At 36.9% G+C, this 18,499-nt stretch overlaps 1 protein-coding gene across 2 annotated transcripts in view; it reads right to left on the reverse strand.

The window, feature by feature from the left end:
* gmip (GEM interacting protein) overlaps window positions 1–18,499 on the reverse strand; it is a 20,793-nt gene extending 2,294 nt beyond the window's left edge. For both annotated transcript variants that reach the window (XM_060897296.1, XM_060897295.1), the window contains exons 1-18: window positions 18,221–18,499; window positions 12,355–12,448; window positions 9,462–9,540; window positions 9,301–9,361; window positions 8,189–8,314; window positions 6,965–7,029; window positions 6,725–6,832; window positions 6,309–6,389; window positions 6,057–6,218; window positions 5,324–5,461; window positions 4,045–4,235; window positions 3,673–3,755; window positions 3,489–3,551; window positions 2,851–2,931; window positions 2,195–2,355; window positions 1,140–1,316; window positions 743–880; window positions 435–637 (exon numbers count right to left, since the gene is read on the reverse strand). In XM_060897296.1, the coding sequence (XP_060753279.1) occupies window positions 435–637; window positions 743–880; window positions 1,140–1,316; window positions 2,195–2,355; window positions 2,851–2,931; window positions 3,489–3,551; window positions 3,673–3,755; window positions 4,045–4,235; window positions 5,324–5,461; window positions 6,057–6,218; window positions 6,309–6,389; window positions 6,725–6,832; window positions 6,965–7,029; window positions 8,189–8,314; window positions 9,301–9,361; window positions 9,462–9,540; window positions 12,355–12,448; window positions 18,221–18,296 (2,087 nt within the window). In that variant the 5' untranslated portion in view covers window positions 18,297–18,499. The remainder of the gene's footprint in view (window positions 1–434; window positions 638–742; window positions 881–1,139; window positions 1,317–2,194; window positions 2,356–2,850; window positions 2,932–3,488; window positions 3,552–3,672; window positions 3,756–4,044; window positions 4,236–5,323; window positions 5,462–6,056; window positions 6,219–6,308; window positions 6,390–6,724; window positions 6,833–6,964; window positions 7,030–8,188; window positions 8,315–9,300; window positions 9,362–9,461; window positions 9,541–12,354; window positions 12,449–18,220) is intronic.

An 18,499-nucleotide genomic window follows, 5' to 3' on the forward strand; every position in this document is an offset into this window, starting at 1 on the left:
CAAAAGTACATTTACACACACACACACGTACATTTACACACATCCACACGAATTTACACACACAAGTATATTTCCACACACGCACACACACACAGACACACACAGACACACACACATTTACACACACACAAGTACATTTACACACACACACACGTACACACACATATACACACACACATATATATACCTACACACATATACACACACACAAGTACACTTACACACCTACACACACACATATTGGTTAATATGAAGCAAATTTGTAGTGTTTCAGAAATATTTCAGTTTTTTACTCAGCCTACTAAGGGCAATCTATTCATAGAAAAGCGCCAAATAATATAGTAATATAGTAATAATATTGTAAATAATAAATTATAACTTATTATTAATTAATATATATGTAGACTAATGTGTGAGTGTGTTAAGTGTGTTACCTGAACAGGTGAGCCATCATGTACTGCAGCGTGCTGTAATTACAGGGAGGAAGTCGTGCTAGAATCTGCTTCAGATTGCTCAGAATGTTCTCTATGATCTGAGCACGCTCAGCTGAATGGTCTCTCTCGGTCAGACGCTGGATTTCTTTTCCAGTGTTGATGAAATCGGTGTAAAGGTCGAAGGTCAGTAACGGTTCAGGGAGCTACAGAAGAGAGCGAGGCAATAAGCACCGCATTTTAATGTACAGTATGTTACAGTTATGATTATGATTTTTTTTATTAATGATTAAAAGCCATGCAGGACGTACATCTTTAAAAAAGAGCTTCAGAACGGAAGTGATGTCGTGGGGTGAGAGGTCCGAAAGGTCAACCTGGTCTTTCTGGGTCTCAAAAGCATGACACAGCTTCAGGATTCTGGGTTTGGACCCACTGACACGATAAACTCCCTGAGAGAGAGAGAGAGAGAGAGAAAGAGAGAGAGAGAAATGCATAAAGAGAAAGAGAGAGCAAATAAGACAGAGAGAGATGGACAGAGAATGGACAGAGACAGAGAGAGAGAAGAGACACAGACACAGAGAAGAGACACAGACAGAGTTGCGGGTGTTTCATGGTTTAAAAGAATCCACTAGCTAGTGTAATATTAATCTAACACATTTATTGATAAAATAATAAATAAAACATAATTTGAAGTTTTGATTTCCAAACCTGCACGGTGAGCGCTCGGCTCTCGATCTCTTCAGTACAGCGCTGCACAATGAAGGGGACGTCCTGCGGTTGCTCTCTGGGCAACATGGAGAACTCTATCCCAAAGAGAACCCCTCTTCTGCGCTCACACTCGGTCTGGCACAGATCTAGACACTTCCTGTGAACCATGAGGCCACACTGAGGGCACAGAGAGAGAGAGAGAGAGAGAGAGAGAGAGAGAGAGAGAGAGCATGTAAAGGCAAAATAAGTAATAATAATAATAATAATAATAATAATAATAATAATAATAATAATTATTATTATTATTATTATTATTATTATTATTATATTACATTATTTTTTTGTTATTTTAAGTTGTTGCTAGTAACATAATTTGCAATGACATATTTGTATTAAATGAGAAATGAATGCAATATAAAGACATTTCCGTTTCCAACTATAAGAATTTAGGAGCCAAATTGAAATGAGCTTCATTTATAGGAAGAATTATTCCTCACATCAGTCCTATTTGAATAAAAAATATACATATATAACATGGTGCTGCCTATGAACGCTCTTAGATCAAAGTTTTCATGGGTTCTTTAAATATTTTATAGTTTTATGGTAGATTTCTTACAAATTTCTGCCTCTATCCACCTGTGTAACATACAATTCTGCACAAAAATGTTAAGCATCATGAAACTTAAAAACTAAAACTAATAATGTATGTAGTAATAATAATAATAGTAAAATTCATATTTTAAAAAAAAACAACAAACAAACCTGAAAACTTAAATGTAAAAAGTTCAATATATTGCTTAAAATATATTGCAAAAAAAAACCTAACAAAACTATATATATATATATGTATATATATATATATATATATATATATATATATATATATATATATATATATATATATATATATACATATATATATAAAAAAAAACAATTAAGAAAACTTTATTAATAATAGGTAAATAATGCCGGTCAGTCCGGAATGGAAAAGCCAAAAGAAGAAGAAGAAGAAGAAGAAGAAGAAGAGTCCTGTGTTGTCTCTCCTTCTGTCTCACCTCCTCACACTCGATGCCGCTGACCAGGATGAAGTTATCACACAGTTTGCACTTTTGCATTTTGCTCTTTGTTTTCTTGAGGCGGTGTGTGAGAGCAGCTCGGGACGTGGTGCGCACTTTAGAGTAGGTGCCGTTACTGTCATTAAGAGGATCAGAGCTCTCTGTGTGGAGGAAGAAGAGAAAGTGCTTTATCAGGCCTGCTACAGCTGTGTGTGTGTGTGTGTGTGTGTGTGTGTGTGTGTGTTATGTGTTTCAGGGTGTGTCTGTGTGATTGTGTGTATGAACATGTATATGAGTGTGTGTCTGTGTGTGTATATGATTGTGTATCTGTGTGTGTCTGTGTATATGTGTATGTGTATGTGTATGTATGTGTGCATGTATGAGTATGAGTATGTGTGTGTGTGTCTGTATGTGTATGAGTATGTGTTTGTGCATGTGTGTGTGTGTGTGTGTGTCTGTGTGTGTGTCTGAGTGTCTGTGTGTGTATGTGTCTGTGTGTATGTGTCTGTGTGTGTGTGTGTGTCTGTGTGTATGTGTCTGTGTGTCTGTATGTGTATATGTGTCTGTGTGTCTGTGTGTATGTGTCTGTGTGTGTCTGTGTGTATGTGTCTGTGTGTGTCTGTGTGTGTTTGTGTGTGTTTGTGTGTGTGTCTCACCAGCTTCAGTGTTCAGTTCTCTCTCATCCAGGTCATCAGAGGACACAGTTCCAGTAGATGGCGCTTTCAGCAGTTTATGGGCTTCAGGACAAATTCAGTGAAAAAATAAAAAAAGAAATTATATTAATAATAAATTAAACCATAAAAACATATAATAAATAAAAACAGAATGTGATAATTGACTGGTTTATGTAATGCAGTCAAAAACAGGTGAATAAAATAAATTATAATAAACGTATTATATTTTCAGTTAAACATGTAGAGATGCATCACAGCTAATTGGAAAAATCCAATTTAAAAAAAGTGTAATTAAACAGAATATTAAAATATTTCTACATTAAAATTTGAGATAAATAAAAACAGCAACATTATTTAAAGCAATGTAATATTTGTAAATATTGGATAAATATAAATTCCGATCATATTATTAATGTTAACAGGAAACAGTACATGGATACATACATGAGCATACACAATAATAATAATTATGTATATTAACACAAAACACACACAAACACACACACATAGACACACACACAGAATTCTTGCATTCCTCTGTGAAGGATTTATGTTTTTGGCTCTTGTTGTATGTAATCATTAAAGTACAAAGTTCATGATGAACGTGATGAAAGTCTCACCTGGACTGGACAGAGACTCTAGACTTCCTCCTATGCTCTCACTGTCACTGTGTCCGGGGCGTCCTGTTCATTAAAACAATTTACCTCAATATTCTAATACAAGTAGTAACTTTCCTAACACACAAAGATTTTCTCAAACACTATAATTCTGTTATTAAAGCAGCAGTAAGCATCTTGGACGTACTTCCATCACTGAAGCGCTTCGTGTCCTCGTGTGTAGAAGTCGAGTCCTGAAGCAGCATCACGGCGTTACTCACTTTACGAGCTCTGCATAAATGAAACATCAGCATCAGGTTTGAAATGAATCAGCTTTCTGTATAACTCTGTCCTGTACATTCTGCTGCTTTTACAACCATACGTATAGCTCAAAGGGTGGCCAGGGGTGGCCAGTGCCACCCTAACATGAAGGTTGCTTTTATTATTGTTATTTTTTGAATCCTCAAATTTGATTGGTCATTAAATGTGTGTGCATTATTGTTGTATAACTGCGAGTCTCAAACATCAGGTTTATGTTAATGCACTCCTTCTAATACGTTATGGTTTCTATGGTAACCACCTCTTGTTCTGAGGAATGAACTCCTGGAACCTGAAGGTCTGAAGCGGCTGCTCGGGTCCACACTTTCTGGCGATGTAGAGCAGGTACGGTTCTCCAGCCTCGCACGGTCGGCAGGTCAGCTCCAGGTTATGGTATCCTAAGGGGATGGATTCCATCTGCTGTCTCTGGTAGAAGAACATGTTCACCGTCACCTGTGTGAAGAAACCGTGGCCTTGTTACAGACTCTTACTCATTTGTTTTTACTTTCTTAAATAACAACAGACTTTTACATTCATTTATTACTTAGATTATGTAGATCGTCTGACACACAAGCCCCAGCGAACGAGCTGTTACTATGGTAACGTTTTGGAAATTAATATAAATACACCTGTGATTCGAAACTATATCGAAATTAACGCAAAATCAAGCTAATGCAGTGATATTTGAAGCAATTTCGAAACGGCTGCAGATTTTCCACAGATTTAGGCATCATCACAACACACATTCAGCCAAATCCCTCTTCCATTTACATGGGTGGAAAATGATACCGTTCTCACAGTCGTTACACACGTGTGTTAAGAGTTAGGAGTTTACAACAAGAAGAATTCTGTGATTTCTGCCAAAAGTATTAAATTGTGTTGCAAATTTTGACAAACATTTGCTTTAGAATTGATCGCAAAAACGCCAGAAATCAGAAAAAGTAAACCTCTAATTTGCAGTATGCACTGTTTCATATGAGTAAGAATTAGGTAAAATTGTTCATAGCATGGGGGGGCATGGTGGCTTAGTGGTTAGCACGTTCACCTCACAGCTCCAGGGTCGGGGTTCGATTCCCGCCTCCACCTTGTGTGTGTGGAGTTTGCATGTTCTCCCCGTGCCTCGGGGGTTTCCTCCGGGTACTCCGGTTTCCTCCCCCGGTCCAAAGACATGCATGGTAGGTTGATTGGCATCTCTGGAAAATTGTCCTTAGTGTGTGATTGTGTGAGTGAATGAGTGTGTGTGTGTGTGTGTGTGTGCCCTGTGACGGGTTGGCACTCTGTCAGGTGTATCCTGCCTTGATGCCCGATGACACCTGAGATAGGCACAGGCGCCCCGTGACCCGAGGTAGTTCGGATAAGCGGTAGAAGATGAATGAATGAATGAATGAATATTCATAGCATCAACCAAACATACAGTAGTGTTAATTTTATATTAAATATGCGATCTGAAATCTCAGTCAGTTCTCAGTGAATTTAGGTTACACATGTGAAGACTAAAATAACGTTCTAAGTGTATCACAGGCTCTCGAGGAGAGTTTTACCTCTTTAAGCACGTTGTCTCCTTGGCAGATGAGTTTGCGGGTGTGGACGATGATCCTCTCCTTCACTTTTTCCAGCTCTTCCTGATGAGCCTTCGCATCGTTCACACACTGTCTGTATAACAATTCCGCCTCCGATACCTATAATCAGAAGTTAAAGTAGAAAAAATATACAAAATGACATTTCTCATCACAGACAGCTGACTCAAGCTGGTGATTGGGTCATGTATGTTAACGTAGAATTAAATAAGCATTTTCTTAGGTTTAAAACAAACCCATTATAATCAAAGAACCTCCAGAACAGTGTTTCTGTTGCTCTATCGTTCTATATAGTCTATAGAATATGCAATTCCCTGAATATATAGACTTTAGATAACTATCTGCTGATAGAGGACATATAGTCTATATAGAACATACAGTCCTTAAAGTCGCTCCGTAATTCTATACATTTCTGAAAATTGATCTATAGTACTACAGAGTCCTGAAAGTTGCTCTGTAGTTCTATAGAGTGCTGAAAGATGGTCTGTAGCTCTACAGAGTCTTGAAAATTACTCTATAATTCTATATAGCCTTGCAAGTTTGTTCTATAGCAACACTATAATTCTAAAGAGTCCTGAAAGTGCTTTATATTCCCTTTAGCCTGATTAGACTTTTCTGGTCTGATTTGTCAGAGATTTATGTTAAATTAATCCTGTAGCTTTGTGCATGTCAAATGCATGATTGTTCAGTGCTTTGCCTTGGACCGAGCCTCATCTTGAGACTTCCTCCTCTTGTCCAGGGTCTTTGTGCCGCTGAGTTCATCGACTCCTTTGGCCGTCATGGCTTTGGCTTTCTCAAGTTCCTCACAGCGCTGTAGGTACTGCTGTCGTGCTCGCTTCAGCGCCGCAATGGCATCATTCTATACACACACACACACACACATGCTCATATTGACATGAGAGCTGAGGAGTTTGAATGCAATAAGGTGCTAGAAAGTAGTACTACAAACCATTCTCTTCTGCTCTCTGCTCCACTGCTCTTTAAACTCCCGACGCCACTTGTCAATCTCATTCCGTTTGGCAGACAAAGCCTTTTGAGAAGACACAAAATTATTTAATCTATCCTTCATATACAATCTATATTCACATTGCACTACATTTATGCCATGTTTTGACATAAACCTTACATAAAACCTGCTTTAAAGCTTTAAATATTTACAGACTGCTTATGAATGTGTTAAAAAGCAGACGTTAGCACAGATTTTTTTGCACACATTTCCATTGTCAGTCTTTTAAATAAAATAGCTGAATGTGGGTTATGCGGTTATAGCAAAACAAACTTGGGGTAACTATCTGCTGTTAGCTGATCTGATAGTAACAGTACTAGTGAATAGTACTAGTTAAAGAGCTGTGAGGATGTAAGTACCTGGTAGCAGCGTTGATTGAGAAGCTCAGTGGTGTGTTTGGCTGATGAGCTGCTCTTCATGTCCTGCTCCAGAGCCATGCTGTATATAGACTGCAGTGGCATCAGGTCCTACACACACACAGACACACACACACACACAAACAAAAACAGTCTTTAATAATGACATTCAAACTCTTTTGTATATTCAATTAAGCATATCCACACACACACACACACACACACACACACACACACACACACCTGTTGAGCAATACAAGACTTTGTTGTTTCTGCTGCCTTCATAATATTCTTGGCATATTCTTGCTCTGTGAAGAAACCAAGATTAGTACATTATACAGATAACATGTCCTGCAGAATCATGTGTAGTGTGTGTGTGTGTTTGTGTGATGATCTATCTCAGAGATAACTCTTTTTCTCAGACACCTAAAAAATTGCTCCTGTTTGGTTGTATCCATGTTGACCATTGAATGTCTTGAAAGTAGACTCTCAGGACACTGAGGTGCTCCAAGTGCTTGATCATCTAAAAATCAGCTCAAATTTGATCTTTAACCACTAAAATTCTGTGTATAAGAAATAAAATAATCACGTATCTCACACCGAAAGCCGACACACTCCTGACTCATTTTAGATAAGACTTGCAACTGGTGATTAAAATAGTTAATTTGATTAGGTAATAAAAAAGTCCAGTAGGTGGACTTCTATTCTGCAGACAGGATGAATGGCTGATTTCATAGCACCGTTCACACACCTACAGACAATTCAGCATTTTCCGTCCACCTACCTTTTTCTAACTGTAGGAAGAAACCCAGAGGAACCTGATGTGAATGTGAAGAACATGCAAGAGTGTAACCAAAGGACAAGCTCAAACTCTGGACCTTGTAGTTGTGAGGCAGCAACACCTATTTATCAACCCATCAAATATCCATATGATGTAACCCCAGTTGTCCTTTTCCCACCAGAAGCTTCCCGGTAAGACCTTGTAATCTGTATTATAATCCCTCACAGTGAAAAGCTGCTATATTTACTCTCATCTTCTCATCCAGCCTGAGTGTTTCATCATCCAATCAGTCCGAAACTTGACTATAAATTATTTTCTATATGTAATCCTAATCTGCTTGAAGACATGCCAGAATTTTATACTTAATTGTTCATTTATCTTAAGGTAAAAATACGGCTGTGTAACATAATGTAAATCTGATACGTGATCGTTTCTGATGTGTCGCAAATTTCTGTGGTGTCTAAGGAAAGGCTGTTAAAGGAAAATAACCAACATCGTTGATAACACGCTGATAACAGCGTCACTCTGAGTGTGTTAAAGGGATCTAGAGTAAGAAGGTAAGCTGTATAATTAAACTGAGGTGAAGTGAGGTAAAGGCTAAATAAAAAAAAAAACATTGCAAGCAGTAAAGCGTGGTGAAGGTGATGGTCTGTGCAGAATAAAAAATAAAAAAAGCAGACTCTCACCCAGGCTGATTCTCTTGTCTATCCAGGTGAGGAGGTCTTTGGCGTAGCGGCACCATAGCTTGGCATACTGTAAGGCGAGCTCCACGCCTCCCTCACAGCGGCACATGGCCACATCAGCTTCCTGGGCTGAAAGCGAATCTCAATAAACCTTGTGTTACAGCCACATCCTGCTAACACACCCCAAACACACCACCGGTGCACCTCCAGTATCCAGCATATAGCTTAGTTGCATCAAGGTGTCAAACATTAAAGTTCTAAGGAAATCTGAAGGGTCTGCCACAGTGCCAACATAGTTGTTGATGTTGTCCATGTGATTGGTGTGTAAGTGTATCTGCTAATCCTTGGAAAATATGGAACGATATCTCCACCTCTTCCTTTCTATTTCCACCCATTTGGTACTATTCAACTTTTAGATCATATTTATATGTTGTAACTATTCCTTATTTTGTTATAGTATATCTAGTATATATCTAGCACTATATATATACTGTTATAGTATATTTACATAGACATCTGGAGTTTATTCACTTAAAAAGCTGAAGTTTTATTCGGCTGATCCGTTCTGTGTTTCACTGTGTAACACTTCTGGTGATAGACATCTCTCTCTTTCTCTCTCTCTCTCTCTCTCTCTCTCTCTCTCTCTCTCTCTCTCTCAATTCTGTATCTGCCTGTGGTTTAATCTGCGTTTCTGCTTTAATCCTGTGCTAATCCTGTTACTTAACTGAAGAGGGTAATTGTGTGTAAGAAAGGTCTCTGTGGTAACACTGCTCCAGATCACAACATGGGCTCTGCGCTATATTTATACACACACACACACACGCCTCACTATAATGACAGCAACATGCTATAACAACAATAATAACAACAAAATAGTACGGTCCAAAACACATCTCCCAATATTTAATATTTCACTAAACTTCCTCTTGTATTCAAATAAACACTTAATTTTAAATAAGTAATGAGATTGTAGTATCAGATCAAAAACATTACATATATTAGTTAGTTGATACGATATCAGTAATACTGTGCAGTATCAGTAATAAACACACACACACACACACACACACACACACACACACACACACACACACACACAGAAACAAAAGATTTACCCGACAATCCACCTTCTCTTTCATCTTCATCAGGACAGACAAGTGTGTCTACATCTTCACCCTACCAAGAGCCAAAAAAACAAAACTTTTACAATCGAGACAAAATACTGATGAAGAAATCAACAACAACAACAACAAACATGATGTTTATTCTTCCTTACAGACAAATCCTCCAATGTTGTGTCTACTGTTTCTGAGAACGACTGGACATCAGAGTCTCCGAGAAATTCCTCTACAGACCTGAAGGAGACACACACACACGCGCACACACACACACACACACACACACACACACACACACACACACACACACACACACATAATGTGTGTCCAGTAAATACAAATTATAATACAGTATAATAAAATACTTAAGTATAATTAAGTTTGGCCATGAAATAAATTGTTTTATAAATTATTCACAGATTACAGTTACAGGTTTTTTTCTTTTTTTAAATTGCTACATGCACCTTTCTTCCTGGATGGCATTTTAACCAACAAAGAAGGCGTAACATGAAAGATTTACATCAACATTTTTAACACTTCATGCAAACTGACACTTGAAACTCTCAAAAGCTGAGATAAAAAAACATCCGGATTCGTTTTTCTGAACAAGCGAGTGAGTGGCAAAAACCACGTCATTAAACAAAAGTGGTCTGTGAAATGCATTATTTTCCTTTAACAGTACATGCCAAAGATACCTCCTTATACCATAGAGATGTGACCCTTACTTAATGTACTTTATCATTTTTTATTTACTGAAGTTGTCACTTATATTATGGCAGGTCTAACCAGTCTTAATTTTACTTAGAATCCTAAAAGTGAAACTCTCTCTGTCTGGTACAGAAACACTTAGTTAAACAAAAGTTAAACAAACATCACCTCACCAGAACATCACCAGAGAAAACTTAGCAATAAATCCATAGCAAAGATTCTATGCTTTTAATATCTGTTTTGTCCACCATACCTACAATATAGTAAGTATTAAGTATTAGATCTAAGTGCATTAATAAGATTGTGTGTTTTACAGCTGGGTTTTCGGGTCACGACTGCTGTTAAAGAGAGGAAATGAACTCAAACTGTCTGACCAATCAAAATCAAGACGACAATTCAACAGCGCTGTGGTACAAGTCAATTTTTAACACAGAGTTATACCACAACTGAACTTCCTTCCCTCCAGAACATCTACACCAGCTGGTGGTGTTTGAAGAGGATCATCAGAGACTCCAGCCACCTGAGTCATGGTCTACTCTCGCTGCTACAATCAGACAGACGATATTGTAACGCCTGATATTACACCAGCAGGTTGCAGGATAGCTTGTTCTTGTGAAACATCAGATTGTTGAATTGTAACCAGTTACACCTTATAATACATTATTTCCATAGAATCCAGTAATGATTCTATAATTCTATATCTCCCATTATATCACTTTAAGACTGTTACAGTATAGTAAACACTGCAGCACAAAATTTCACTGGATGTTCCTGCTAAAGTTGCACTCTTTATGTGCGATGTCTTCAGTTCAGAGGTTTTTGTGGTTTCTCAGTAACATGACAAGCTGTTTTTTTTTTTTGTCTTAATTTCCCGATTGAGCTGCAGCTGAGGAGAATGTCTTTTTATAGCTGCCTTACAACGTAATGTGAGATCAGGAAATAACCTTTCACTCAGATGGTCCACAACATTAACCGTTACTATAAACAAGAATGTAACGTCATTATCCCGTTATTGTGGTATAAGAGGATAAAGATACTTTACGACAGGTTATGTCCTGCTACGTCATATCACTCTAAAGTTGATTTGAATTTAAGCCTTGTATGTTGTTCGGGTCTGTGGGACCCATATTCATAAACATCAGTAGTTTTGAAAAACTTTGCTTCCTTGTAAATTTGTTGATTTTTTTCCACTCCTAACTTGATTAAATTTGATTTTCTTTTTTTTTTATTACATTTTATTAAAAAAACAACAAAAAACGAGTAGCACTTTAAATAAAAAATGTGATGTAATAAAGGTAAAGGGCAAATATTAACCATATATGCTGTTTATATTGTAATTGGGATGAAGTAAACATCTGTAGAGTATTTTAACATAAAATTTTTGATTGTGTTGAATTAAAAACCCAAAAATGCAGCGGGTCAAACAGACCCACGAACACTGGCTGTGTAACAAAAATACGAACAACATACAAGGGTTAATAACAGCACAGATCCCAAGTGATTTATTCCATATTTACAGTATTTCAGAGCTGTAAAGTTTCCAATTTACGTTGATATTTATAATCATACATAATGAACTTAAAAACAGAAAATAGCCTTTTTTCCTTTTTGAAACACAAATCTTAGGACAATTGTATCTGAACCAGGGTTTTAATCTTCAAACTATTTATCAAATTTAAAGAAATGGAATTTGCTCCTGTTTTAATTATATTTTGTTCATGCTTGGTTGGGTCCATGTTGATCATTGAAGGTCTTTGTCATGTCTCACTCCACAGTGGTGGTTATGATCAAGCTCAGACACTCAGGACTTTGTAGGGTTTCAGAAGTAAAAATTCCAATAACCAAAAACAGTTAATATTTTTTCACAGAAATATTTGTACCTTCAAAGTACACGGTGATATCAAACCCATTTCTGCTCTCTGAGATGCACCAAGTGTTTGCTCATAAGCAGCTAAAATTTGAGCTTCAGCCACTAAAATTCTATGTACAGTAAGGTTCTCGACAGAGAACACACCTCTCACTGAAAGCCAACTCATGAGTCCTGACTCATTTTACATCAAAATCACAGCCAGAAAATGATTCATTTGTTTATACTGACTGAAAACATCCCATGACTCCATTTCCAATCTGCTGGCGTGATGAAACACCAGTGTCCTTGTAAAAAGGGTTAAGAACCATTAATTCAAGAAGAACAGAGAACCCAAACCCCAGTCTCTATCATGATCTTGGCCACCCAAGTAGATTTATCCATACCATATGTGTGTATTAATGCATAAAGTGTGCATTAATGCTAACTTTCTATTATCCACATGAGCATGTTAAACAGACATTAGGTGTACATACGTGCTGCTCACTAAGGACAACTCCAAGTTATCAAAGTCTCGTAAAATCTCACTGTAGCGTTTGGTTGCCGGCTGTCTAGTGATGATGCCTCCTTCTGGAAAAAAAATGAGAGAGAGAGAGAGAAAAGGTGAGAATTACAGACACATAGCTGGATAAATGTAAAGCATTTCGGTTATCTTTAATGATTATTACTGATCACAAGGTAAATCGATTAACTGTCAAGTACAAAAAGTCAGATATCAATCCAAACTCTTATATGTACAGGAAGTAAACCTCACGTTCTCTCACCTCACAATAAAAGCTTATTTTCTTATAAAAGAACAACCACAAGCTTACAGTATTATTCCTTACAGAACACATAAATAAGGCATCTTAAAAATGTAACCTAATGAAAAATAATGATAAATAAACTTTTTTGTAATGAGTGAACTGAGTGAATACAGGAAGGGAGACAGAGATAAGGGGATGTGGGTTGAGATGAACTCATTGACAATTGCAGTCAGATCATTTGGGAGGTTGATTATCTACTGTAACTGAACCCTGAGCAAACTCTTATCTACAGTGTAAGTAAATGTAAATATAAATATTTAATATTTTATTTAAAAAATCCTTTGGTAAAGGTTTAAGATTCTTAAATCAAGTTTAACGTACAAAAGTATAAACATACTTCAAAGTAGCTATTTTAATTACAGAAGTATAACAAATTTATTTTCATGTTTAACTGTTGAAATTAAATTCAACTCTTGTTTTATCGATTATAAGGTATTTAAACAGAATTACTTATGATGATATTTTGCCTGAAAACATGTAATCTCTGTATATTTTCTGCTCATATGCTACTGCTAATGAATTAAGCAGAACTATCATGCAAATAACTGATATTTACCGTTAGCTAGTTATGTTAACTACTGACATTGAGGCTAGTCTAAGAAAGAAAAGGAGAAATGCCTTTGAGAGAGGCAAATAAATGAGACATCTCATATTATATACAAGGCTTTGTTTACTTCAGGATATTGAAATGTTTTATTGAGGTAGAGTTCAGAGATGGTGACTTATCTATCCATCCATCCATCCAATTATCTATCCAACCATTCATCCATCCATCCAATTATCCATCCATCCAATTATCCATCCATCCAATTATCCATCCATCCATCCATCCATCCATCCATCCATCCATCCAACCATCCATCCATCCATCCATCCATCCATCCAACCACTGCAGTGTTGTGTTAAGAAAGTGATGGAAGATGACGAATTATCTTGATCCGTGATAGTTTTTCTTCATGACACATTTTTATGAACTTGTTGGGATGCTTTAAACTGCCATAAATATTAAATTCAATTCAGTTTTATTTGTTTAGCACCTAAAACAATGGACATTGTCTCAAAGCAGCTTTACAGAACAAAAGAAATATAGTACAAAAAGTTTAATATTATACAAAGATTAATATTACACAAATGTTCAAGATTAATATTAAACTTATATTAAAATGTGTTTGTATTTATAACCAATTAACGAGCCTGAGGTGACCGAGGTGACTGTGGTGAGGAAAAACTCCCTTAGATGGAAGAGGAAGAAACCTTGAGAGGAAATATGAAATGTGTGGGAGTCTGTTCTGTTGACATATAGTTGAGGGCTCTAGTAATACAGACAATGTGGTTTTATGTCAATGGTTTTTAGCCCTTCTGGTTGCAACCCTCCAGGCTTGTGTTCAGCACTGAGAATTAACCCTTGGTGACTGGGTTGGTTCTCTGCCACAATCCTCCAACATAATATTTAACTGAAGCAAAATTACTCAAGACTTTCCATCTATGCATACATTCAAACGGTGGTCAGAAGCAAGGGCCAACATGTTTGTTGTGTGACGCCAACTGGCGTCCGATAAAAACAATATACTCTGTTAAGATGAAACAAAAAAACATAAGACTTTAGCTATAATTCATCTCAAAGAAAGAAGTGAAACATATTCACAGTGAAGCACGGTGATGGCGGCATCAGGACATGGAACTGGGGCATTTAATAGAAACATAAATGGAGCGATGTTCCATCCGGGGTTATAGAGAATATTAGCGTTAAATCTGAACAACCAAGAAACTGTAAGACATGACCCACAGCACGCAGCCAAAATAGCTAAAGAAGGACTTGAATGGTCTACCCAAGCTCCTTACCTAATTCCAGTAACAATTTATAGATGATTTTAAAATTAAGATCTCCAGAAGAATCTTTGTAAACTTGGGGCAGTGAAGACAATTTCTCAACAGGAAATGGATAAAATTGAGCCACGTATTTCAAAAAATCGAAGTGATTTTGCAATAATAAAGGACAGTCGTTATCGTCTTAAAGGTGGGGTCTCCAATGTTTGAGAAATGCTTTAGAAAACTGAGTCAGGACGACAAACTAAATAAAAATCAAAACAAACATGTAGCCAATGAGCAGAAAGGGGCGTGTCTTGTCAATATGGGCAGAGAGAGTGTTCAGTGCGCATGAGTGACATCAGCAGAAAGCGATTTTAACATTGACATGGAGGATAAAAACAAAGAAAGAAAGCGAAGAAAGTCTTACGATAAGACAAGAAGTAGGACGTGTTAATATAGGATCAGCTTTCCAGCGCTGGAGAGAACTGAAGGAGCAGGAAGTTGGTCACATATTCACAGATTTGAGTTTCCAGAGTCAATAACTCCTGAGCTAAACGCTGTTACTACACAAATAACACCTCTTTTCTATTGTAGTAATGTAGAGACACAGCTACAACCGCGTTTTGCTAGTAACAGTGTTTAGCTCAGGAGTTATTGACTCGGGAAATTCAACTTTACTTAAGACGCCGAGGTGTTTTTTCCTTCTCGATAGGTGAGTAACGTTGATTTTGCTTTGTTACACAGAACTAATATATGCCGTCCTTTGCATGATTATGCTTGTGTGTCATTTTTGCTTGTTTGTTTATCTACAATCGTATTGTTCTTCCCTTCAGCTATCATAAAGACATTTCTTTCCATTAGTTGCCTGGGTTATGTATGTATGTGTGGGCGGAGCTATCAATACAGGGGTGGGACCCGTTTGGGTTAGGGGCGTGTTTGTTTTGGTGATTTCAAATGTCAACATTGGCTTTCAAACATCGGAGACCCCACCTTTAATGAACATTTCTTTAAAGGTGTTTGCTCAGGAATATTTCTTTTTGCTAAAAGTGGATACATACTATACACTGGAAGTATTTTAAATAAAAAACAGCAACATCTCAGAAATATATATTTTTTCACCTCACTGTGCATAGATGCTATAATATATTGTGAATAAAAATGTCCTTGTTTTGTGAAACATAAACATATTGGACACAAGTCTTCGGTTTTGTAACAGTGCTTCTGAAGCTGCTCAGTGGAAACATTTTATACTCCTTAGCAACTTATACTACGTCTACATCACTAGACAAGTGTATTACATGACGTGTCCCTGGATTTTTCTTCTTCTTCTCCACATTCCTGAATGCTGATACTTTATAAAGAACCGAACCGTCATTAAATTGTAAACTTTCATCAGATGCAGTCAAACCTCAACAGTAAACTCCTGTGATATAATGAACACCTGAAAAACTGACAATTTCTTTCTGTCTTTTTGTTGCCGTGCTCCATTTAGGTCAACCACATCCTGCACAAAGACAGAAACAGCACGATGTGCTGCAGGAGCACACAACACTCGTTAGTTTTTTTTATATAGGTGTTATAAACGAAGTCGCAGGATTTTTAAACAATATTGAAGTGTTGTTGTGAATATTGTTGTGTAGTGTGTGAGAGAGATTCGTCTTTATTATATCTCACTTCTGATGTGGTCAGTGTGTCGTGTGTTTAAGTTCCCCGAGGAACTTGGTGTCATTGTGAATAATTCACCGAGGTCAAAGTGACAAAGAAATGACTGACACACACACACACACACACACACAGCAAATCAAAGCTTAATATTTTCCATTTCAAGAGCAAACTTCCACTTTACATCTGATTTCCTCGTTGCGTCGTCACTTGATATCTGCAAATTCAACTCATTTAATCTCTTATCAACATTTTATCTGCCATCCATCCATTTCCATCCTGTTCCTATTAACTCTATTAATGTTATTCTCCATTTTGTAATGATACATAGATAGCTGTTTAGCATCTAAGCTCCACTGACAGACAACAGAGTCACTGAACTGCTCAATAAATCAATAAACAATAGACTTTTACTTTATACAATAAATACATGCAACATGTGATATCTTGATCTTACTGGAAGTCCGTTGATTATATTTCACATTTCAGTGTTTAAAACAAAAACACTTGTTTGAAAAAACATACTTGACACCTTGCACTTGCACTTTTTTTTTTTATGTTTTCCGCTATAGACTTCCTGTAGGTCTAATAAGACTGGTGACCCTCAACAGGCTCTTGGATCCTCTTTTTAATACAGAGAACACTGAAGCTTCTTTATATTCATCTATTTGTTCATAAACTCTGCTCTTTCATTCAAACCCAAATTTCAAATGAGCTTTCCACAAGGATTAAAAAAACCTGCCAGTGGTAACCAGATATTTAACACAATTCATGACAACACAACATATTCATAAGAGACCCAAAATTTCAATGATCCACAATCAGACTTTAAAGAGGAGTTTTGGATTGATTTCTTTGTATCCAGTCACTTGTAGTGTTAATGATGCTAGATAAGCTCCCAGTAGGAGATTCTTACATCCAACCTTATTTTATCCAACAGTTAATTACTGGAAATAGATACTTTGCCACTTGATTGTGGTTAATAATACTAATACTAATACTACTACTACTACTACTACTACTACTAATAATAATAATCATGCTTACATATATTTATGCCCATGATACCTGACTACTGGATTTCAATAACCTTTCACCACTTCTGAGAAAGCTCTTTATTTCCCATTATGGTGATGAATAATAAAGGGATTTTCATAATATGTAAAAAACAGGAAATGGTAAAAGGTGAAAACAGAAACAGTTGTTTAAAAAAATATTGAGAAAATTCTGATTTATTAATTTTTATTAATAAATAAAATAATTAATTTATTAGGTTTTTAATGGTAGTGATTTTCTCTATATGACAGTTGACACTTAATGTTTATATCATCATATTTTCTTGTTAAACTGTCAGCTGTATATACTGTAGTTTTGATACGAACGAGGACTGAAGCACATGAATTTTTATCTCTTTACACTTCCGAAATATCTTTAAAAAAAAAAAAAGCTGCTTCATTGTCATTTTCTGTCATCGACTATGACGTTTCCTGTCTGTCTTTCATGATTTAAAAACTCCCCGATAGGATTATTAGTTTCAAATTAAACCAGATGTCGAGTCGAATGAAAGAAAATGTCACTTTCATAATACAGAGAAGAAATCTGTAGTAAAGCATGAAAGCGTGCTGATAAATGCGGAGTTTACATAAGCGAGGCCTTCTTTTACTGGAAGTGGTCTAAAAAAAGTGTGTTTCTGCTTTAACCTGCCTAATGTATTCAAATTTCTGTTAAAAAAAAAAAAAAAACTTGTTCCCTTCCCATATTTGAGCTAAACGAGTGTATTAACTGTTGAGCAGCTTGTCAGAGCTATTCTTAGCTGCAGCTTGGATACAGATTCAAAATGCAAAATAAGACAGGAAGTTCTTTCACTGATCATGCACTGCTTGAGCTTGCATTGCACGCACACACACGCACGCATGCACGCACACACAGACACACACACACAAGCACACACAAAAAACGCACACACACAAGTGCAAACACAAGTACAAAAAAGGAACAAAGAGACAACAAACAGATAGAAGAGTATTAATTACAAAAAAAAAGTTTAACTTGTCCTTAATCTCACCCTTCGGTTGCCTTAACGGTGCGGCCCGTGTCGTCTCCTCCGTCGAGTCATCCATCCCTGAGCCACCAGCAGACATCAGTGTGTATATCTTCACCTCCTCATTACTCCATCAACTTCACAGAGGATGCTGATGATTCTCAGACAGGTTTCCGGACAGATCCGAGATCCAAACTCAGCAGCACCGGGGTCACCCTTCAGATTTGCGCTGACATTTGAGCAGGCCCTGAGGCAGACATGTGACACATTCTCTCATTTGTTCTAAGTGCACTTCTCTTCCTC

This window comes from Tachysurus vachellii, chromosome 21, assembly GCF_030014155.1.
Source record: "Tachysurus vachellii isolate PV-2020 chromosome 21, HZAU_Pvac_v1, whole genome shotgun sequence".
NCBI lineage: Eukaryota > Metazoa > Chordata > Actinopteri > Siluriformes > Bagridae > Tachysurus > Tachysurus vachellii.